The 22,227-nt window shown below is 47.2% G+C and overlaps 6 protein-coding genes across 6 annotated transcripts; 2 read left to right on the forward strand and 4 right to left on the reverse strand.

Moving 5' to 3' along the window:
• Window positions 1-238: 238 nt before the first annotated feature.
• CI109_103657 (uncharacterized protein) lies at window positions 239-6,381 on the forward strand (the record flags this gene model as incomplete). The annotated part of the gene is made up of 35 exons (XM_065967346.1): window positions 239-395; window positions 449-486; window positions 547-772; window positions 831-1,072; window positions 1,142-1,170; window positions 1,242-1,320; window positions 1,388-1,498; window positions 1,560-1,587; window positions 1,653-1,898; window positions 1,962-2,108; window positions 2,158-2,180; window positions 2,243-2,444; window positions 2,513-2,632; window positions 2,688-2,838; window positions 2,894-3,191; window positions 3,247-3,637; window positions 3,695-3,723; window positions 3,785-3,898; window positions 3,965-3,995; window positions 4,047-4,098; window positions 4,155-4,245; window positions 4,297-4,392; window positions 4,452-4,535; window positions 4,607-4,624; window positions 4,692-4,708; window positions 4,754-4,808; window positions 4,873-4,963; window positions 5,041-5,087; window positions 5,146-5,469; window positions 5,521-5,579; window positions 5,642-5,808; window positions 5,872-5,999; window positions 6,079-6,159; window positions 6,205-6,270; window positions 6,325-6,381. 35 exons carry the CDS (start codon window positions 239-241, stop codon window positions 6,379-6,381), a joined length of 4,095 nt encoding a protein of 1,364 aa, XP_065823418.1.
• A 344-nt stretch (window positions 6,382-6,725) lies between these two features.
• Window positions 6,726-13,114, reverse strand: CI109_103658 (uncharacterized protein; the record flags this gene model as incomplete). Its single annotated transcript, XM_065967347.1, has 35 exons — window positions 6,726-6,797; window positions 6,859-6,924; window positions 6,971-7,051; window positions 7,116-7,243; window positions 7,311-7,477; window positions 7,530-7,588; window positions 7,646-7,969; window positions 8,029-8,075; window positions 8,138-8,228; window positions 8,296-8,341; window positions 8,400-8,416; window positions 8,487-8,504; window positions 8,588-8,671; window positions 8,727-8,822; window positions 8,876-8,966; window positions 9,021-9,072; window positions 9,129-9,159; window positions 9,219-9,332; window positions 9,394-9,422; window positions 9,480-9,891; window positions 9,962-10,259; window positions 10,326-10,476; window positions 10,532-10,651; window positions 10,731-10,941; window positions 11,002-11,024; window positions 11,075-11,221; window positions 11,277-11,522; window positions 11,614-11,641; window positions 11,706-11,816; window positions 11,872-11,950; window positions 12,008-12,278; window positions 12,342-12,600; window positions 12,665-12,802; window positions 12,856-12,893; window positions 12,958-13,114. 35 exons carry the CDS (start codon window positions 13,112-13,114, stop codon window positions 6,726-6,728), a joined length of 4,302 nt encoding a protein of 1,433 aa, XP_065823419.1.
• Window positions 13,115-13,687: 573 nt separating this feature from the next.
• On the reverse strand, window positions 13,688-16,753 carry CI109_103659 (uncharacterized protein; the record flags this gene model as incomplete). Its single annotated transcript, XM_032001841.1, has 3 exons — window positions 13,688-16,258; window positions 16,325-16,357; window positions 16,421-16,753. The coding sequence occupies 3 exons, from the start codon at window positions 16,751-16,753 to the stop codon at window positions 13,688-13,690; spliced, it is 2,937 nt and encodes a 978-aa protein (XP_031864004.1).
• Window positions 16,754-17,463: 710 nt separating this feature from the next.
• CI109_103660 (uncharacterized protein) lies at window positions 17,464-18,357 on the forward strand (the record flags this gene model as incomplete). Its single annotated transcript, XM_032001840.1, has 1 exon — window positions 17,464-18,357. The coding sequence occupies one exon, from the start codon at window positions 17,464-17,466 to the stop codon at window positions 18,355-18,357; it is 894 nt and encodes a 297-aa protein (XP_031864003.1).
• A 223-nt stretch (window positions 18,358-18,580) lies between these two features.
• CI109_103661 (uncharacterized protein) lies at window positions 18,581-19,780 on the reverse strand (the record flags this gene model as incomplete). The annotated part of the gene is made up of 4 exons (XM_032001839.2): window positions 18,581-18,719; window positions 18,831-19,139; window positions 19,234-19,444; window positions 19,597-19,780. 4 exons carry the CDS (start codon window positions 19,778-19,780, stop codon window positions 18,581-18,583), a joined length of 843 nt encoding a protein of 280 aa, XP_031864002.2.
• A 507-nt stretch (window positions 19,781-20,287) lies between these two features.
• On the reverse strand, window positions 20,288-21,695 carry CI109_103662 (uncharacterized protein; the record flags this gene model as incomplete). The annotated part of the gene is made up of 3 exons (XM_032001838.1): window positions 20,288-21,346; window positions 21,435-21,484; window positions 21,569-21,695. 3 exons carry the CDS (start codon window positions 21,693-21,695, stop codon window positions 20,288-20,290), a joined length of 1,236 nt encoding a protein of 411 aa, XP_031864001.1.
• Between the last annotated feature and the right edge of the window lie 532 nt (window positions 21,696-22,227).

Genomic DNA, 22,227 nt, shown 5'->3' on the forward strand with positions numbered 1-22,227 from the left:
CAAAGGGATAAAATAACCTTTGTTTTTCAATGTGGCCTTTGTGGACTACATTAGGAGCTTCCAGAGATGACAGACAGCACCAAATTGACATCCAATTTACCTCTTGCCGCTCAATTGCTTCTCACACAAAGACACACAGAGAACTCAACATCCCCATTACTCCAGACACCATCTCTAACAATTGAAATTTTCCTAGACTAGATTCCTCCAGTTGACTAACCTATCATTCATCACTAAGATGCCTCTCTTATTCTGGAGGCCAAAGCCAGCTCCTCCAGGCGCTTTCAAAGGCCACCCACTCCCTTACCAAGGAGCAAGTCTGCTTTCCAAATTCTTCATGGGCTGGATTGGAGACTTCATGCAAGTAGCCTATTCACGCACAATCCATGCTGATGGTAAGCATTCAATGGCTAGACGACATAGACCAGGCTGATGGTCTGTGACACAGACCTTTATGACATCACCCCTGACCTGGCATGTGGAAATGTAAGTCGAGGGGTCTGATCAAGGTAAGTGAGTGAGCTAGAGCTGAAAGGAAATATCCAGCTTGGAGATGAGGTTGAAGCAAGGTTCCTCAAGGGCAACTCTTTGTTCCAGCAATCTGTCCTTCATCAAGGATATCAAGCCATCTCAGATCACTCACCAGACGAAGAAGAAGCAGAAGATACTGATGCTAGGAATGGAGTGCAATATAATACAAGTCTGTTCAAAGCCATGTTTTTGACAGTCTGGCCGCAGCTCTTCATATGCTTCCTCCTCAGACTTGGCAGCCGTGAGTATAAATGATCAGCTGGGGTTCACTAAGCTGGAGCTGATATGATGCCTTGTAGAGACATTGCGTACCCTTGCCCCAATTGTGACCAAACTCTTGCTTGAACAACTGACTCTCGCATATAATAGGCACAATGCTGTCAAGCAAGGACTTCCTACAGATAGCATGGAACAACCAAAATCACCTGGGTATATGTATGGACTTGCCATCATGATCTGGGCAATGACTTCAGGGAGTTCAATCATACATTGGTTCACTGGTTTCTGGCCTGCTCTCATGGGGAAAAAGCTTAGCACAGCTGTGAGTGCAGTGTTGACCTGACAACTTGTTTGCCATGCGGTTACAGTGAAACTGACCCAAATTCACCAGCTGATGACCATGATTTCAAGGAAATCCTTGTCAGTGTCCATTCCACCTTGTCCATGTTCACCTACTCCATGTAGGCTTACTGATGCGATCTGCAATACAGGCGTCTTTCACCAAAGGCAAGACAAGAGATGACCAATGGAAGGTTGACTACAATGCTGTCCGTTGACAGTCTCAGTATTGTATGCTCCAGATCCACCCTCACTTAGATGACAAGCTGATTGACTAACTTATCTTTTGGTGTGACAGGAAAATGCTACCCATGATGTTCAAGTGATACCTATCTCCATCCTCATGTTGATCCTTGGGACAGGATTGCTGTACTCCCTTCTGGGAACAAGTGCACTGGTGGGATTAGCAGTAAGTACACTGTGTCTGAGTTAAAAGTCTTGATGAGCACTTGACCAACTTATGTTCAAAGGTTCTGGTGTTGGACAGCCCATCGAAAGGTATGAGCATGGTAGATCTGCAACTACCATGTCCTATAGTGACAGAGTGTACTGACTTCTCACAGCCTGGATGTTTAAGCAAGTTGCCAAACTCCGGAGACAACAGAGCAAGCTCATTGACAATCGGGTTCGTCTGCTGTCTGAGATTCTGAACAATATCAGAGCAATCAAGCTGTATGCATACGAGACCTGGTTTGGCAAAAAGGTTACAGAGTTGAGGAAGAAGGAACTAGCTGTGTTAAGCAGGAGCAACTTTCTCAAATCAGGCTTGGATGCATCCTCACAATTCATGCCTACTCTTGCTGCCATTTGTGGGTATCACATCCTTCAAAAGACAATGGAGCTGGCTGATAGACACTGTATGGTCTGTACAGTATCCTTCATCTTTTACAGTTGGACAGGACACCCACTTGATCCTGCAATCATCTTTCCAAGTCTTCAGTATTTCACAGTGCTCAAACGGCCCATCAATGATTTACCAGAAATAATCAATGAGGTTTTGGAAGCAATGGTCGCATTCGGTAAGTTCAGCAGCCACACATAAAACTACCTTTGGCTGATCATGCGCAGAGCGTGTTGAGAAGTTGTTGAAGGTCAGAGGAACATACACCTACTGCAGATCGTACTGGGCTGATGACAATTGACTCCATGGCAGGCTGAAGAAATGCAAAGCACCTTAAATATCCAACATGATGCTGAATATGGTGTGGATGTTGAAGGTGACTTTCAGTATGAGAGCCTGGTCCAACCACTAGACAATGGGAAGATGCAGATCTTGCATGGTGAGGCAAAGCAGCGGCCAAAGACCAAAAACCAACCATTCTCACTAAACGGAATCAATCTCCAGATTTCAAAAGGTATGTCTTGGTGTCTTTGGACCTTGGCATCTCCCAACTTATACCTGGACTGAAATCCTGTCATTCAGGTGCACTAGTGTGTCTTGTTGGGAGAGTTGGCACGGGCAAGACATCTCTTCTGTCTGGGTTGATCAAGGAAATGAAGCAGATGAATGGTCATATGATCTTTGGAGGCACAGTCAGCTATGGTAAGTGATCTTCTGGTGCATCAACACAATTCGCTGGAATTCCGTTGGTTTCTAGTCCCTCAAAAGGCTTGGGTCCAATCTGGGTCCATTCAAGACAACATTGCCTTTTCTTCAGATCCGGAGGACATAGATCACTCAAGGCTGAACCACATTGTGGATGCATGTGCTCTGAGGACTGATGTGGAGATGTGGCCGCATGGCACCCTGTGAGTAACAGCCATGTACAATGTCTAGCACGACTGATTCATCATATATTGACAGCACCAAGATTGGGGAACGAGGTATCACTCTGTCTGGCGGTCAGCGGCAGAGGATCTGCATTGCCAGGGCTGCTTACCCAGAGAGTGACATTGTGCTTCTGGATGACCCATTGTCTGCAGTTGATGCCAATGTTGGTCATCACATTTTGCAGAATTGCATCCTCCAAGGTCCAATGGCCAACAGAACCAGGATACTAGTCACCCACCAACTGGATGTGCTGCCAATGGCAGATCTTGTCCTGGTCATGGACAGAGATGAGAATGGGGATGGCAGAATTGTCCAACAAGGCTCCTTTGAGGTGGGCAATCAAGCCTCCTTGCAAACTGCTGCCAAGACTAAATGTGATCATACAGGAGCTGAGCACAACAAGTGGGATATTTCAAGAGCTGATGCAAAATTATGGATCAAAGTCAACCAGTGCCTCCAATGCTTCATCTTTCAATAACTTGTTCGGCTTACGAATAACAGCTGCGGAAGTCGAGAGTATTGATGGTATCACTAAAGATACAAGTGAACCTGCTGCCAAGCTATACCTTGATGAAGAAAGAGCCCAAGGTGCTGTGAGATGGTCGGTTTACATCAATTATGCCCACTCTGTTGGCAGTTGGTTCCTGCTCCTGGCGGCTGCAAGCATGTTCCTCTTGACACAGGTCTCATCTGTTTTGAACTCACTCTTCCTTGGATATTGGTCAGAAGAGAAGTTCAAGGGATTATCACAAGGGGCATACATGGGTATTTATGCTGGTAAGTTCAGTTCCAGCACTTGGTTCCACAGAGTATCCACTGAATCCACAACCATAGGTCTAGGAATGTTAATGGCATTTTTCAGTGTGAGTCCTTCATCACCTGCAGAGACTGTTTACTTGCTGATCACTATGTGCCACTCTGCAGTGGGGAGCAAAATACTCTGTGTTCATCGCTGGAAAAAAGGCTTCATTTGATATGTTCAACAAAGCTTGCGCAGGAGTCATGAGCAGTCCATTGTCCTGGCATGACCGCACCCCTGTAAGTGGATTTGACTCAGTGTAAATAGGGGCTTGCAGTGTCTTTGCTGATTGGCAGCACTTTCAGACTGGTAGAATCATTAGCCGTCTATCCAAAGGTATGATCTTGGTCTGGAACATCATTCTGACATGGCTGACTGTCCAGCTAGATGTTGAGCTTCTTGATGATAAACTTGCAACTACATGGTCTGCACTCTTCAAGTATGTTTAGTCGCCCTGATATGTGGAAATTACACCTGAGCTGATGGACCAAACAGTGCCTTCTTGAACATCATTGCCATGTTGGTTTTGATGCTGTACGTCTACCCATTGGCGGCCCTACTTGTCCTTCCCGTGGTTTTCTTCTCGGTGAGCATTTGTTTGTCAATTGGTGACTTAGAGCTAACACACGTGCTCCAGTATGTGTGCAGTGCTTATGCCCGTGAAGCTTCAAGAGACACAAACAGACTCGCTTCTCTGATGAGAAGTCATATTTTTACCAGATTTGGTGAACAGGTCAGTTTAAAGCGTAACATGTTTGGATATACCATAGCTCCTTGCTTATGTCAGGTTAGCTGTCTGGATTATCTATCATTAGAGCCTTTGGTCGACAAGGACAGTTTGTCAGGAACCTTGAGGATGCAGTTGATACAACAAATGTAAGAAATCCCTTTGCCTTCATGTTGCACAGAGAAGCAAGGACAGTGCTGATTACAATCATTCACATCAGGTGGCTGACTATTGTGGGGTAAGTTTCCAGAATTGCTGTACAATCAGGTTGATCTACTGACATAATGTTACTGACCTTCTGGCAGCCTTTCATACAGAGGAAGTGAGTGTGTTCCTTTGTCTTGACAGGGCATTATGGTAGTAATAGTGCAGTCAGATGGATGGGAATAAGGTTGTCAATTTCGACTTATTCATGTATACTGGTGAGTTTCATACAACTGTATACAACACCCAATCAATTATGATAACACACCGCCCCTTCACCAGTTTGTGGCCTTGTTTGGTGTACAACAGAGAAACAATGTTTCTCCTGCTCTGTTTGGTGTTGTTCTGACATTTGTCTATGGCACCATTGCAAGTGAGTCCCATCTTGTGCCACATATCTGGAAGTGATAGGTAAAGCTCATAAGCAACTTGAATGCATAATGATTACAGAGATTGCTGACATTGTGAACCGCACTGCACAAGCTGAACAACAAATGGTGACTGTGTTTCCCTCTATCAGGAGTGACTATGCTCCAGAGCTGATAGAATGCTCAGAACACTGTCGAGCGAATTCAGTACTACATGAGACTTGAATCTGAAGCACCCCCTCATCTACCTTGTGATCCCAATCCTAAAGAGTTGTGGCCTACAGGTGGGGAGGTGTCCTTCAAAAATGTACAGATGAGGTACAGACCAGACTTGCCCCTTGTGCTGAAAGGTGTGGACTTCACCATCAGACCGGGAGAAAAAGTGGGCATCATTGGGAGGACTGGAGCTGGGAAGAGCAGCATAGCACAAGTCATGTTCAGGACAGTGGAGATCTGTGGTGGGAAGATTGAAGTGGATGGGGTGGATCTGCGGAGCATTGGTTTGACAACTGTGGGTCAATTCTGCCGGTAGAAAGTCAGTGTGGGCTAAATTCTTGGAAAGTTGCGGGAAAGGCTTGCAATCATACCCCAAGATTCATTTCTTTTTGGAGGTTCCGTCAGGTGTGTTGCTGAATCACACTTTTCCTTGATATGTTATGCAACATGCTGATATCCACATACAGGGAAAACATTGATCCAACAGGATCCCACACCAATGCTGAACTGAATCTGGCTCTTGGTTTGGTCCATCACAACCCAAGTGCTTCTCAAACATTGCAAGAAAAGTTCCATCTTGACGCAGTGGTGGCCGATGAGGGATTGAATTTCAGTGCTGGGGAACAACAGCTGCGTAAGTGACAGGTAGAGGGGAGGAAGGAGAGAGGTACACATTACTGATACAAACTCATTCTAGTTGCTCTTGTTAGGGCTCTGGTCAAAGGGTCTAAAGTTCTATTGCTCGATGAAGCTACTTCGTCAGTTGACCCTGAAACTGATGCACTGATCCAAAGGATCATCCAGACTGAGTTTTCAGATGTCACAGTGAGTTGATTCAGCTGACAGATCTATTCAACTGGAAACATGCATTAACCACAAACCACCTGTACTCGCATATTTATAGTTGATATCAATTGCCCATAGACTACAGACTGTAGCTTACTATGACCGCATCATAGTTATGGATGCCGGACAGGTCACAGAGGTGAGTAGAAAGGGTGAGACACATGCATTGCTGATTTCTGTGTAGTTTGATTCTCCACTTGCTCTCTTTGACAATCCAGCCTCCACATTCAGGTTACTATGTAACAAGAAAGTGATTGTCTCCCTTTTCTTGATGATAGATTCATACTAATCACCTTCCCACCAGAACATAACCAGACCTGAGCTTGTAAGAATCAGAGAAGATGCCAAACGCAGGGCTTAACGGTGTTTAGTTTAGAATGATCAGTATTCTCCACTTGGGTAACCAGACTGATTGATGATCCAGATCTGTATGCAATAGCCCATGCCACTTTTATCTGCCCCAAATCCCTGTTGTTTTGACCCAAGTGATGAGTGTATGCCATGACACCTCAACATGGCGATCAATTTGTGAAATTCCTTGGGCAAGGGCCCTTGGCTGCCAGAGTGTTCGCACAATTGAATGAGGTACATGATCTATAAGTGTCAAGTGGCTGGTAGGTAGTGGAGGAAAGAAAAATAACATGAGAATAGAAGGATAAGTTTGTTAACACAGTATGGACAGTGAAAAGAAATGATTGAAGGTCACTAAACCGACTTGAAGGCTTGCTGTTTGCTTGCACCTTCCCTGATCCTGAGCAGTTCAGCTTTGGTGATGTTCTGAATGAAAGGAAATCAATACTACATCAATATTACAGGGTTTTCATTCCAAGCCACTCACCTTCTTGTCACACAGCAGCCTGAACTGTGAATGGGGCTTATCAAACAGGACAAGTGGGGAGTCAAACTTCCAGGATGTCAGTTCCATCCATGTGACTCCTCTTGCCACTCACCTCTACCACTGTTCCAGCATCCATGACCATAATGCGGTCATAATAAGCTACAGTCTGCAGTCTGTGGGCAATCGAAATCAGCTGCGAGAGTGAAGTATTGTTAGTTTTGATTCAGGTTGACAATCGGTCTCACTGAACCACATACAGTGATGTTAGCAAACTCAGTTTGGATGATTCTCTGGATGAGTGCATCAGTCTCTGGATCAACTGATGAGGTGGCTTCATCGAGCAAAAGGACCTTGGATCCCTTCACAAGAGCTCTGACTAGGGCAACTAGCAGGACAACAGAAATTTAGCAGAGATAGTCATTCATTGAACCACAACTTGAGCAGCAACTCACGCAGTTGTTGTTCCCCAGCGCTGAAATTAGCTCCTTCATTGTCCACCACCACATCAAGATGAAACTTGTCCCGGAGTGAATGCGAGGCATTTGGGTTGTGGTGAATGAGGGCCAAAGCCATGTTCAGTTCTGCATCTGTATGGCATCCTGTTGGATTAATGTTCTCTCTGATAAAAGAGTCAGTCCAATCAATTCCACAAAAGGGTAGAGTACACTCACCTGACGGGACCTCCAAAGAGGAATGAGTCTTGTGGTATGGTGGCAAGTCTTTCTCGTGGCTAGTGAATATATGCTACATCAGTAACTTTCACTGCCAACAGCATATTACCACCTACTGTGGTCAGACCAATGCTCTGCAGATCCACACCATCCACTTCAATCTTCCCACCACAGATCTCCACTGTCCTGAACATGGCTTGTGCTATGCTGCTCTTCCCAGCTCCAGTCCTCCCAATGATGCCCACTTTCTCGCCAGGTCTGATGGTGAAGTCCACACCTTTTAGAACAAGGGGCAGATCAGGCCTGTACCTCATCTGAACGCTCTTGAAAGATACCTCTCCAAGTGTTGGCCATGGTTCATCCGGCCTTGGATCAGAAGGTAGATGAGCCTCAGCTTCAGACTCGAGGCTCATATAGTACTGGATCCTTTCGACGTTGTTCTAGAATCATGTGTCAGTTAATGACCCTGGTTTCCAAATCGATGTGAAAATCAATTCACCATCTGTTGTTCCGCTGTTGTCCCATAGTCCACAATGTTGTATATTGCTGTAGGGGAAATTGTGAGACTTGTATATCATCACAGCAAGCATATGTTATGGTCGGCTCACATGTGACTGTCCCAATCAGGTAAGTGAAAACCACACCAAACTTTGCTGGTGATACATTATTGCGCTCCAAGACACCAAACAAGGTCACAAGCTTTGTATTGACCATTGTGTCAGCTTCCAAATGATCAAGGTTTGCTATCTAGAGTTGAACAACTTACCAGCACAGACAGGTAGGTGGAGGCTGAAAGTCTTACACCCATCCAGCTGAATAACCCCTCACTTCAGCCAGTATTGTGTTATGCCCAGATGGAAACTAACTCACTATGGTTGAGTGAAAGGCTGTGCAAGTCAGCAACTGCATGTTAGCAGGAATTCTTCATCATCACGGGTGAACATCTCAGATACTGACCCCACACAAGTAGGCAACCTGTCCAAGATGGTTGTTCCATTAGTAATGCTCACTCAATCTGAATAAAGACAGACCAAGGTGATGTGTCAAATAGACCTCACATTCCCTGCATCCACTGCATACTCAAGATGCTTGATAAAACGGTCTTGTTCACCGAACGCTCTGATGACAGGTAGTCCTGACAGCTGTAAAAGTGTCAGTGATGGCAAACTCATTGTGCTCAGCAAGGGATGAACTCACTTGTTCACCAAATCTTACATAAACATCACTTCTCAAGACTGATGTCAATCTCTTCACATCTCTAGAAGTTTGGGTGTAATATGCAGTGCACAGGCACTGTCAGAGAATTAGTAGGCCATCACCTTCAAGGAGTTGATGATGATGCTCACAGAGAACATTACAACTGGTAGTATCAGCAAGGCCACCCATGGATAGGTGTACAAAATCAGCACTACTATGCCAAGTATATTAAGGCAGCAGCTGTCTTGAACATTAGCTTGGACCATGCCTACTTCAGAATCAGTGTCCACATACTAGATTAATTGGGTCCATGTTGCAGCAAATCCAGCATCAAGGAGTGCAATGTCTACAATGCCCCATGTGAGCTTCTCACAATGTTCTAGAGTGATATCGTCCGCTTACCACTGGACAAACGACTGATAATTCTTCCTGTCTGAGGCCGAAAGGTTTGTCAGATTTGTTCACAGCCACTGGCGGCACAGATTGGCTCACTGGAGTTCGGTCATGCCAAGAGAGTGGACTGCTCATTACACCGGTCCATGCTTTGTTGAACATGTCATAAGAGGCTCTTTTCCCGGCAGAAAACATAGCAAACTTTGATGCCCACTGTCCAGCAAGAAGCTGCTTCAGCACATTGACTCATCCATGTTCAGTCACATTAACTCACATTGAAGAGGGTCATTGCAACTCCTAGGCCTGTGTAAATGCATCAGTGAGACGTCACAAATGGGGATTTCCCATCAGTATATATACCTGCATATACACCCATATATGCTCCTTGTGACCATCCGTCAAATTTCTGTTCTGACCAGTAACCAAGGAAGACAGAGATGTAGACTTGTGCAACTTGGGTTAAGACCAACGTATAGGCACAGAATAAGAGTAGGGACCAGCTCCCAACAGATCTGGCATATTCAATGTACACCCTTCTTGCAGTTGCACCCTGAGCCCTTTCCTCTTCAAGGTACAACTTAGCTGCTGGAGCTTTTGGCGATTTCCTAATGAGGTCATCAATACTTTTCTCTGCGGCCATGCTGCTGTCATTTCTGGCACCTGACAGCACAACAGGTGACAAAACTGGACCGCTGACTTGTGAGGCATCTGCTGATGTAGACCCATAGTTCTGAATCAGATCTTGGAATACACCTTTTGATGTGTTCAGCTCCTAAAGGTATGAGTATGAGGACTGGGGCCAACGGAAGAGCTTACACTCTTTTTCAGACTTGTCAACTCACATTGAAGGTTCCTTGCTGGACAATCCTGCCATCCCCATCCTCATCTCTGTCCATGACCAGAACAAGATCTGCCAATGGAAGTACATCCAGCTGATGTGTCACAAGTATCCTGGTCCTGTTGGCCATTGGACCTTGGAGGATGCAGTTCTGCAGCAGGTGATGCCCCACATGGGCATCAACTGCAGACAATGAGTCATCCAGAAGCACAATGTCACTCTCCTGATAAGCTGCTCTTGCAATACAGATCCTTTGCCGCTGACCACCAGACAGAGTGATACCTCTCTCACCAATCAGGGTTCTGTGCAAGTCCAATGTGGTGGTGAGCTCCCAATCCTGCAAAGTTCATGATTCTGTAGGCTCTTACCTTGTTCCATCCGGCCACATATTCACATCATGCCTCAATGCGCATGCATCTATGATATGTTCCAGTCTTCTATTGTGCACCTGATTTTCTTCTGATGAGAATGTAATGTTATCTTGGATGGAGCCAGACTGCACCCAAGCTTTTTGTGGCACTACATGAGGATTAGAATTGAACTCATCCCATGTGTTTCTGTGTGCACAACATACCATAGCTGACTTTACCACCAAAAATGGCATGACCTGTTGTTTGCTTCATCTCTTTAACCATTCCTGAAAGAAGGGAAGTCTTGCCTGTACCGACTCTCCCAACTATACACACCAAGGCACCTGTATGAATGTAAGCACACATTGCCGCAAATGCAAACTGCACGCTCTCAATCTTGCCCTAAGCAACTCATTTACCTACCTTTAGGAACTTTGAGATGGATATCCTTGAGGAGAAATGGTTGCTTTTGATGTTGCTCACCCTGGGTGACTTTTGTGGCATTCTCAGGAGCACCCTTGCCATCTTCACTGGCTTGATCCTGATTGGTACTCTCATATTGAAAATCACCCTCAACATCAATGCTGTGAGGATGATCATGCTTGATGATCAAGGCACTTTGCATTTCCTCAGCCTAGCATTGGTATAATCACAAACTTAGCTTATGTTTCGCCCATGTTGCATAATCACATACCTTCAGCAATTTCTCAATGCGTCCTGAGTTCCTATCAGTGTGTTTATGTAAGCCACAGATGGTAAAGACTCACTGATGGAGACCATGACTTCAGTGAGTGAGCTAATGACATATCGTAGGCGGCCAATCGGTTGTCTAAGCACGACATAGTACTGGAGAGTTGGAAATATGATGGTAGGGTCAAGTGCATGTCCAGTTAGCCTATAAGTGATGAAGGACACTGTCATATTCATAGTCAGCTGGAGAATCTATCAGGATATCTAGATGAAACTCACAGATCGTCGCCAGGTAAGGAATGAATTGTGCATACGCATCCATGCCTGTTTTGGTAAACTTGTTATGGCTCAATTTGTGCAATTCTTGTTGCCTGAGGTCTGAGATTCTTTTGCCAAACCAGGCTTCATAGGCATACAGCTTGATTGCTCTGATGTTGTGAAGTATTTCCGAGAGGAGGCGCACCCTAACATCAATGACCTTGCTTTGGTCCTTCCGGAGTTTTGCAATCCGTTTCACCATCCACGCTGTAATAACTAATCAGTGATCCTCTCCCAGATCGGGTTCCTATTCCCCTCCATGAGTGGTTGACAATGACCTTACGCTGTTCAAACTTACCCTTTGTTGGAGCATCTAGAAGCAATACCTATGAACACATGAAATTTCATAAGCCAAGATCCCCAGATATGCCACAAGTCCTCAAGACTCACTGCAAGTCCTACAAGTGCACTCTTCCCAAGAAGGGAGATCACAAGACCAATGCCAAGAGCCAACATGATGATAGTGAGAGGTACCTCCTGCAGATTGTTTGCAGCTGCTTCCTGTAATCATTAAGGGTAAATCAGCATAGCTCCAACTGAGACGATGAACACATACAAAAGTGCCACAGTCAACCGACAGCATTGTGGTCAATCTCCCATTGGTCATTTCAACCCTTGCCTTCTGAGAGAGGCGGCTGTGAATTGTATGTTAGTCAGCTATGTCATAAGCATGTAGGCAATTGGTATCTGACAATGATTTCCTTGATATCATGGTCATCACAGCTGTTCTGAGCTTCCTGCCTGCTAGTCTGTTATAATAGTCAGGAAACCAGTTCACAAGAGAACTGCCCCCAGTCATCACCCAGATAGCAATTGCAAGTCCATACATGTATCCAGCTGGTTTGGGAGGTTCTAGACCATCAGTAGGGAGTCCCTGTTCTGCAGCATTGTGCCAGGCATAGGACAGGCTGAGTTGTGTGAGCAGGAGCTTAGTGACAATGGGTGCCAGTGTACGCATGATCTCTGGAAGTGAATGTGTGTTATCATCATTTTGACCGTGACTATATGGACCTGGTGTGCACTCACGGCTTGGTGTTTTGATTGCAAAGCAGAGGAGTAGCTGAGGCCAAACAGTCAGAAGCATTGCCTTGAGCAGACTCATGTCATACTCCACACCATTCTCAATTGCTAGATTGTCGCTGGCAATTTTCCTGACTTTCTTCTGGCTGACTGGTTTGGAGATGTCCTCTAAATCCCCTGCATCAAGTGGGATGGCTTGATAGTGAGCAGGTCGGTGTGATGAGAGCAGGCGGTTCATGAAATCAGGTCCAACCTGATCTCCATGCTGTAAAGATGTTGCTTTTAGCCACTGGAGTCCATCTGAGTCCATGATAAAGAATGACGCTTACATTTCCACACTTATTTTGAGTGATTGGTTTGGAGTTGTCCTTCGCATCTTCTGCATTGGGTGCAACTTCCTGGTAATGAGCAGGTCGTCTTGATGGGGGCATGCGCCTCATGAATTGAGCTTCAACCTGATCTCCAAGCTGTAAGATTGTTTTTGTTAGCCAGAACAATTTCAAGTCCAAACAGCACTCACATTGCCACATGCAAGGTCAGGTGTAATGGTGTAAAGGTCTGTTGTTCAAGCCATCGGTGAGTGTGTTAGCCAAACAACTCATCTTGGTGCATCTCTGCTTACCATCAGCATCAACACTGCGGGAATATGCCATCTTCATGACATCTCCAACCCAGCTGAAGAAGAAAATGGAAAGCCAACTTGCTTTCTCCAAGGGGAGTGGTTTGCCTTTGAAGGCTTGGGGAGAGGCTGGTGTGGGCTGCCAGAACAACAGCCTCATTTTGGCTCTGTTGGCAGGAGGTAGGGGGTAGGTTCTGTGTGTTGTTTGGTGCGAAAGATGTTGCTCAGGTAGTGTGCTATTGATGATGTCAGATTGTGATGGGAGTGGAGCTGGGATAGTGATTAGAAGGAGTGGGTAAGGCAGATCTTAAGAATGTAACCTCTCCTTCTTAAAGGTGCCCTCAAGGTGTCCATCCAGTCTGAATCATAGGAGAAACACTTTGTGAAGATGTGTCCCTTTGTTGTCCTTTGTCAACAGTCATACATGTCTCACAATGAAGTTTCATCAGTGTTACATGCAAAGCTAACCCTTTGAAGAGTGCGTAAATGTAAGGAGGGACTTCAAAGAAGCTTGCCTAACTAATCAGCCAGGACTGCTTGTAACCACATCAGGCTATGTTCTCCTGTCAACCTCCTTCACATTGTTGCAAATCACAAGGTTGTGACAACCCGATAGGACGGATTGTTATGGCCTTTTGGAATGTTGCAAATTGTATTACTCTGGTACAAAATGTATTGTCTTTTTCAAGACCAGGCACCTACAGAAGCAACAATATCCCTAAGTAACCAGACTTCATCTTATCCAATCTGGCAACTGATCTTCTGGGAAGATAAAATCGTCCATCAGCAAGGCTGACTTCCCCTGATTGCCCTCTTCTGTGGGCTCATGTGCCCCTTCAGCTGTCATGAAGCTGACCTGACTCCTCAATACTGCTAGCCCTTCATTGATCCTCTGTCTCACCAATTCCTTGACTTCCAGGGTCCCACTACCCTTTGCCCCAAATTCCCTTCTCCACACTTCCATTTGTTCCCTCACTCCACTTATCAGTTCCGCCTTGAACTGCTCTCTTTCCATTCCTTGCCTAGCTAACAAGATCACATTGATCCTAGCAAGGCTTCTCAACAGCCCCCATCTCTCATCCAGCAACAGTCTCACTGAATTTGGGTAGTTGCTTCCCTTTGCCTTGTCAACCTGCATATAAGGTAGAACAATAGTCTTGAGATGAGTGTAATCGTGGAGGGATAAGAAAGTGGGTCTTGAACTTTGCAACCCTTCAAATGGCAGCATACCTCCAAAGTCTATCAGTTGAGCTTGACCATAACCTATATCAGGCCAGATCTCATCTATCTCTCCACCCTCATCATCATGTTGTCTACCATCTTTGGAGTGAAATCTCCGTTTTTTGAAATCATGATACAATGCTCTCCCACAGAACATCATGAGGGTCTCGAATGTGTCTTGATCAAATTGATAGGGGTGTTGGCCAATACCTCCTGGTGGTGGTCTGTACCAGTGATACTGATGTTTATTGATGAATCGTATGCTTGTTGAACCTGTATTTCTGAACAGTTGGGCAAATCGTGACGCCACGTAACCGTTGTACATCCTGAATTTCTTCTCTATACTCTCTTGACTCACAGGCATCAGCTTTGCGTCAGGAACTAGGATGCTATCAGGTGGTAGTCTGGGTGTCTGGCCTCCGGATCTTGACATATGCTTCGCAGCTTTGTTGATTGTCTTCAAGTCTATCCCGGGTCTGATGATGAAATTTGCTGCTGCAAACGGATTGACACCTCTGAACATATCCCTGCCACCGTTCTCCTTCCCATATATATTCTTGTTCAGATTCTCTGCCCACTGAGCAGCCAGATGCTTGACAGCAGTCGTTGGGTTTATTGCACTTGCCAAAGCTCTTCGGAAGACCTTTTCTCTCTCCGCTTTCAGCTCGGGGGCCTCATTTCCTGCAGCAGCAGTGGGGACAAACACAGTGTATTCAGTGAGGAATCCCAACACATCTGTCCGTCTTTTCATTTGCACCCTCAAAGTCAGATTTGACAGATCTGCTCCCACTGGTGAGAACATGCGTGTGATGAGGAATAGTTTACCAATATACTTGATCCAGTTTACCAAGGTCTGAGTGGTATTCGAAACCACACCCTCCCATTCACGTGTGAATTGGAGCATCATTCTTGCTGGTTGATACTTGGTCGTTGCCCTGTAGAATGGGATGAAGAACACGAGCAGCAGCGATACTCCTTGTCCCCGTTGTACCTTTTCCTCACTCCATTTCCTGATGACCCTGCGTATATCCTCCAGTTTCTTGTTCTTCCAATCCTTGATCCTCATTTCCTTGACCAAAGTCTCGATGTCCCAACCTCCATGTCCAAGATAAGTCACAAACTGGTCTGCTCTGGATGCAGGTTCCTCCTGGGCTGTTGGTTCAAAGTCTGGATTTGGTGTGCCCATTAATTCCATCACTTTGGGAATGTCAATCACTTTGTCCACAATCATCTGCAGTAAGGCATCATGGACAATTTGAGGGATTGGTCCCACATTGTCCACCCAAACATCCTTCAACGCGGCATCTAAAACCCCCCTGTGCACTTCAGGGTTCAAGAGATCAAAAGAACACAGAAGTTCTGCCCTCTCTATGATTGCTTTGAGTTTTGCGCTGATACTTGTGTTGTCTTTGATGAACCTCTGATATGGACTTTCTGATCCATCAACTTTTCCCATTTGGGGTTCACCTTCCCCTCCTTTCCTCTTGCTTCTTTTCTGCTTGCTGACATGATCAGCAAGTTCTCCATCTGACATGTCATAGATCTTGTTTGTTGGGTCCAGAACATTGTAAGAAGCAATTGAACTTGCTTCTTTCCCTTCAACTCCTCCATCATTGAATCGGACAGGTGCTTTACCAGGTAGAGGACCACGGACAAGTTCTCCATTTTCACCACGTTTCAGAAGGATGGATGGGTCTCTCCCACTCGGTCGCTCAGGTCGCTTGTTTGGATCACGCTTAAGAAGCTTGTTAGAGAGTGCAGGTCCATCGGTCCAATCCTTCACTTTGAGCAGGTCTGAACCAATCGGAGGGGTTGGGGGTTTTGTGCCTGCGGTCGAGGCTATGGCAGAAGGTGGTGCAGTTGTAGGTGTTGGGGGATTTGTGCTGATAGGTGTACTTGGCGTGTTCACTTGGGAGGAAGGTTTTCTCACATAGGGCGGTCCTGCTGGAGTAGATGCTGTGTCATTCTTGGTAGATGATTCTGCTGGTTCTTTGCCTCCACTGGGTCTGTTTGATGAGTTGCGGCCCTCCCCAGACCGTCTTGATCTGTCCTTCCCACTCCTACTGCTTCCTTCTCCTTCTTTCTATATTTGTCACAAAGCGGTCAGTAAGTTGTTGCGAGGAAGTAACACAGAAGCAAGACCACTGACATCAGATTTTCCCTTGCTGCTCTTCCCCTTTTTCTATGATCAAAACAACCTAATCAGCAAGTGGTGAGGTAAAGATACCATGATACCAGAGCTCACATCTTTTTTCCCCTTGCCTCCCTTGCTATCACTCCGACTCCCAGCCTGACCTCCATTTTCTGAAGCACTTTGGGAAGTCCCTCCGTTGCTGCGTCTTGAGTTTCCTCCACGTTCCCTGTTCTTCCCATGTTTATTCTCCGCCCTTCTGGTGGTATCGCTCTCTAGCTTTCTGTCATCCACACTGCGTCTGCTTGATCCCCTATCTTTCCTTGTTTTACCTCTGAGAAACACGTAAAGTGCAAATACCACCAAGCAGACAATGAGTATAGTGCCCGGTCCTGCTCTGCGCACAACTCTCCCAGAGGCTCCAGAGGAAGCGACGACTGTCGCCATTTCGCTTTGTGATTTTGTTGTATGTACAGTCACTGTTGTGATTGTCCGTGTACGATGAGGATGAGATCCGAATATGAGAGTTGTCTAGAACACCTACAATATACACACGCCTGATGCATCTCCAAGACGCCTGATACGCTCTGTCCTCCTTTATAATCTCTTTCTCATCCATGACCTATCTCCTTTGTATATCCCCCTTTGATCGTCCATGGCCACCTTTCAAGATCGGCGATCAACAAATTAAGCCGAGTCTCATCCCCAAATGCTCCCTGTTCGTCATCGCCTGTTCGTCATCCCCTTACCGAGTCAGAACGATGGCGGAATACGACCTAAGCACAAACCCACGATGCCCAGTGCACGGTTGGTTTGACGGGGAGCGACAGCGAGATGAGCGATGATGTGCATTCACGGTCCGCGCAGCGATATGTCGGTCCTTTGGTTGATGTTCACACGCACACGCCGTCCTCTCGCACACACACCACACAGACAGGCCGTTCTATAGGGCGCACACTCTTACTCGTCATTGCTCGCGAAACTCACCTCACTTGTTGACTTGCACTGATTGACTGAATGATCCATGGATGACTAACGAAGCAACTTGTATTCTGGAGCTCATCAGGTTATTTTACCGTCAACGACTTCAAGAGATTGCAGGCGAGCCAACATCGATCACTTCGATCAAGCTGTGCTGAACTCGCAACAATCCGAGGATGCCAAAGTTGAATGTGACTTGGACTCATACCCATTCACCCACGACAACCACTCCAGAGCATCACGGTACGAGCACTGAACATCATCGAAAACTCCACAAACGGAAAAGCGTCCATTTCGCTCCTCTCGTTGGCAGTACCACCGCTGATGCTGGTGCTGGTATTGAGGTTGAGCCACTACCCACACCTGCACCTACACCTGCACCTGAGAAGGGGAAGAAGAGTAGGAAATGGATACGGTGGCCAATCCGACCCAAGAACTCCGATCCCACAGCAGAACCTGGAACAGCGGTTCATTTCAACACCCACGACTTAGTTGACAACGGCGTCGACGGCAGTAGACCTCCTAGTCCAGCACTTTCCGATCAATCATGGCATCATCACACCTCCTATTTCCCAGAATACGAACCCATCTTCCCATCCTCCTCCTCTACCTCCCAACAACCCACGCAACACCTTCTCACACCCGCTGATATCCAAGCTGAAACTCAATCTGCCCTACTTGGACATAACGTCGTCGTGCACTATCCAATGTTACCCTCTTGGGCAGAATACACCAAAGGTGCTCCCGGAGGAGGCGGAGCTGGAGGGGACAAGTCCAAAGTTGGATGGACTAGTACAGCCCGATTTGGATGGAACGGATTCGGATGGGATGAGGACAAGTTGCCAAAGGCTGACGAGTTGACTTTCGGTAAACCGGCTCCATCGGGAGAGGCAATCAAGGTTGATGGTGCAGATGGAGGCGGTGGAGGGGGAGGTGGTGGAGGAGGAGGAGGCAAGAAGAAGAAAAAGAAGAATAAGAAGAAGAAGAGTGGCGGTGCAGGTGGGGGAGGGGGCGGGGACGACGAGGGAGGTGAAGACGATGCGGAAGGTGGCGAGGAAGATGAAGGTTAGGACACGGTCAAGCAGTTCGCCGTTGGTGATGAGAAGCCATTTACTGTCACATATGACTCGTCCACGTATCCATGCAAATGTACATACAAGAATCGTCCATGAACATGTCTCTTATACCCCATCGGAGCATATCAATTCGCCTGCGCGTTCACAGCTTCGTCGCGATAGCAAAACCACTGTGCCACACGTCAATCAGTAGGTAGAAGGACAGACACGCCATCACTCACTCCCAGTACTTTGCGCCAACAGTCTGAATCGCACTCATCAACACAGTCTTGCCGCCGTCCTGCTCCACCCAGTCGTACAGCTTTCGTAAGCCTGTCACGTCGACTGAGGGCTCATCATTGACTTCCAGTGCGATTCTAGGTTCAAATCGATAAAAGCATCAGCGAGACTCTGCCTCTCCTCAAGCCTTAGGTACTCGATTCAGACCAACACAGGTGCCATGCTGTGGGAGGTACAGTTCGACTCACCTTCCTCTCCTCACAGCATTATCGACCAACACCACCCCACCTTTCCTCGTCAATCTCAATGCCTCCAAGAAATAATCCAATATCCTCTCCTTATCCGCATCTATAAAGACAAGATCGTATCCTCCCTCTTCGGGCTGTTTCATCTTCCGTAGCGTGTCAAGGGCCGGACCAATATGGATTGTGGGGAAGGGGAAGAGGTCTGAGTCGAGGAAGTTCTGTTGGGCAACTTTGGCGTGAAGAGGGGATAGTTCGAGTGTGTCAAGCTGACCATGTGGTGGGAGTGCTTTCGACAGAAAGGAAGTGGAGTATCTACGGGATTTAACACTCGGTCAGTGAGTGTGTAGCACAGGAATCACATGGCACATTCCGACCTTATGTGATTGTAAGTTGCAAAGTCACTCACCCTGCCAAAGTACCAATCTCCAAGATACGTTCCGCTTTCATCGCCCTCGCCAAGACGGTCAAGAATTGCCCTTGCATCGCCGATACCGCGATCTGAGGCATACCCGCCTCGTCAGCTCGTTCTTGACCACGTTCGAGAGATGGGTCGCCACCGATATCAGGATGGAGGAGCTTGGATGCGAGATAGGCATCGACCTTGGCAGCTGTGAGGTCTGCGGAGCGGCAATGAGAGTACGATATATCAAGACGTGAATCACGATTAGTGAAAGAACATAGTCGGAGACGAGATATTGAGGTGGCAAAGGATTGACAGGACTCTGGTCAGTGACTTGGATCAGGTCGTATTCGGCCTTGAGCAACTCACCTGGGTTCTCCCTGTCCGCAACATCAGGCGGCACGGACCCCTGAGTTTGTCCAGCAGCAAGTCTGACGAGCGAGGACGTTCGCAAACCTCTGACCATCATAGCAGCGGGTGAGGTGAAGGTTTTTGCTCGAACCACGTTCGACATCCTCCCTAAGGTGCGTGTGGCGCGAAGAGGGAAAGACATGTTGTATCGTTTCGTGTCGATATGAGCTTGAAGAGTATTCGATTGGACGATGAGAGGTGTATGGGAAGCAGAAACGTCACTAGAGGGTAGAGGTGCAGCACTTATTATAGACCTCGACTCATTGTCGCTTCGGATGTGTTGCAGCAACTCAACTCGGTAGAAGAAGCAAAAGAAGGTATATGACGATAGAAGGAAGCCGGAAGCTTGGAACGAAGTTCGCGAGGACGTCCTCCACTTCGCAACAACAAAGTTGGCTATACCCGGCCAGCCGGGTCACCAAGCGAAATATGGGGCGAGAGGTGAGCTTGGTAGCTTGTTACGGCGTGCATACGATAAAGGCTTGTAGGATGGATATACCGTTGCATCGCTCTGCGATCAGGTATTGAAAATGCTATAAATATATACAAACAACAGATGGGTTGAAGATACAATGACCCGCAGTGATCTTTCCGTGAAATGTTATCCTTCCCTTCCTTACATATCGCCTATTTCCTCCTGCTCCGCGGTTCAGACATTGTGCGTAGCCATCTTCGCCGCAACTCGCTTGGTACCTCCTTGCGACCTCTTCTCGCCACGGACGAGATGTTCCGCCTTGCTCGCAGCTACTCTCTTTGGACTCCTCTCTTCCAACTCCAAATCTCTCTTCGCGGCCGACTGTTTCGGGTGAGTGGCGGGCATAGCTGCCACTCGCTTTCCACCCGATCGAGCTCGGCGGACGAGTCTTTGGCCGTCAGCTTTGTCGTTGTTGTTTCGTTTCGACTTGCATGTCTTGGGCTGAGTGGCGGACAGCGAAGCGGTGGGAGCTGCAGCGATGTTGTTGTCTGGGTCGAGGGTGGTTCCGGTCGCGGAGAGGGAGACGGAGTAGAACGTAGTTTCGGCGGTCGCGGCGGCAGTAGTCGAGTTGCCTGGAGCGTATTCAGTAGCGGAGGATGGCTCAGCGTATGTCGCGCTGCTGGCGGCAGAAACAGCTGGTGCGGCGGCGGAGGACGAAGACGAGGACGAGGTTGAGTTATCGCTTCCACCGGTGCTAGGACTCGAAGACGAGGCAGTCGCACCGGGGCCTACACAGTTACTACCAGTGAACCCAGCCGCGGTAGTCGGTTGCGAACCAGCGTAACTTCCTCCATACCTCACATTCTTCCCTGGGTTGGGGAAGACGACCGCGGTACCCTCGATGGTTTTACAATCGTTAACACCGGCATTGGCGACGAAAGGTGTGGGGTAGTCGTTGGCATTGAGACCTCCTCCGCCATTCGTGATTGTCACCGGTGCGCAATTGTGGTACATCTCCCGGTTACCTTGCAAGTTGAACCAACCCCAAGCGAAGAGAGCTTCGCCTGAAGGCGCGTCGGTAGGGATGGTGATCTCGGTAGTCATACCTTCGATGAGACATCCTCCGACGTAGGAGAAGATGACATTCCAAGTCGCACCGTTGTCGTATGACATGGAAGTCTGACATGAACCACCACCGTGAACAGCAGTGCCAGCAATGGTGTAGTTGACCGTCGCACCAGCGGACCAAGTGACCCTCGAGTACATGTCGGAGCTTGGGTTGTTGATGTAGCCCTATAGAAAAGCGGTAAGTCAGCGTGTTGTACAGTTGGTGGTGGGTAAGGCAAGACGAAAGGGAGATGATTGTTCCAACTCTACTCACCTTGCAAGGATAAGTACCACTCGAGACCAAAGGGCTCGTCATCGAGTAGTCTGTTCATACGAATTACCTTCGTCAGCACAGCAGACGTTGCACACACCTCCTAAGACGAGCAACGATGCTAAAAGTCAACTCACCCTTGATGGCTTCAGGAGTGGCGGGGTTGAGCGGACTGTGCAGTGCATATGGCCAAGCCAGTTGGCAATGCGCGAATGCTGAAGTCGCCGCCAGCAGCGAAGCGAGGATAGCGGATCGTGTCGACATGGTTGTTGAACAAAAACAGTCGAAAGGTTGAAATAAAGTCAAGCGTCGAGCTCGAGATCGAAGACTATACTATTGAAAAAGGTAGGCTCTGCCTATTTTCTATTTCTACAAAGAGATGGTCGATCAAGGTTGAAGATTTGACGTTCGACGAGGAAAAGAAAGAGAGTGGATTTGAAAGAGCGAGTGGAGTGTTATATATCGTTGCGACCTAGTTGGTTGATTGATCGAATAAAAAAAAGAGGGTTGGTTGATCAGCAAAGTTGTCGTTGACGTATGATATTATCTCTCCATTATAAAAAGAGGGGACCGAGCGAAATCCTTAACGACTCACCTGCACAACAAGGGTTAGATGGTTGATTGATCGATATAAAAGGGGGTGATCAATGTAATGATGTCGAAAGGAGAATACTCAAGAAGTAAAGGATGGATGGAGAAAGAGAGGGAAGAAGAGAAAGGATACGCAAAGCAATGAAAACGGGGGTTGTTACAACACTACCATGCATGAACTAACAGTCCGAGTGCTGCACTTTGT

Source organism: Kwoniella shandongensis, chromosome 6, assembly GCF_008629635.2.
Source record: "Kwoniella shandongensis chromosome 6, complete sequence".
Lineage (NCBI taxonomy): Eukaryota > Fungi > Basidiomycota > Tremellomycetes > Tremellales > Cryptococcaceae > Kwoniella > Kwoniella shandongensis.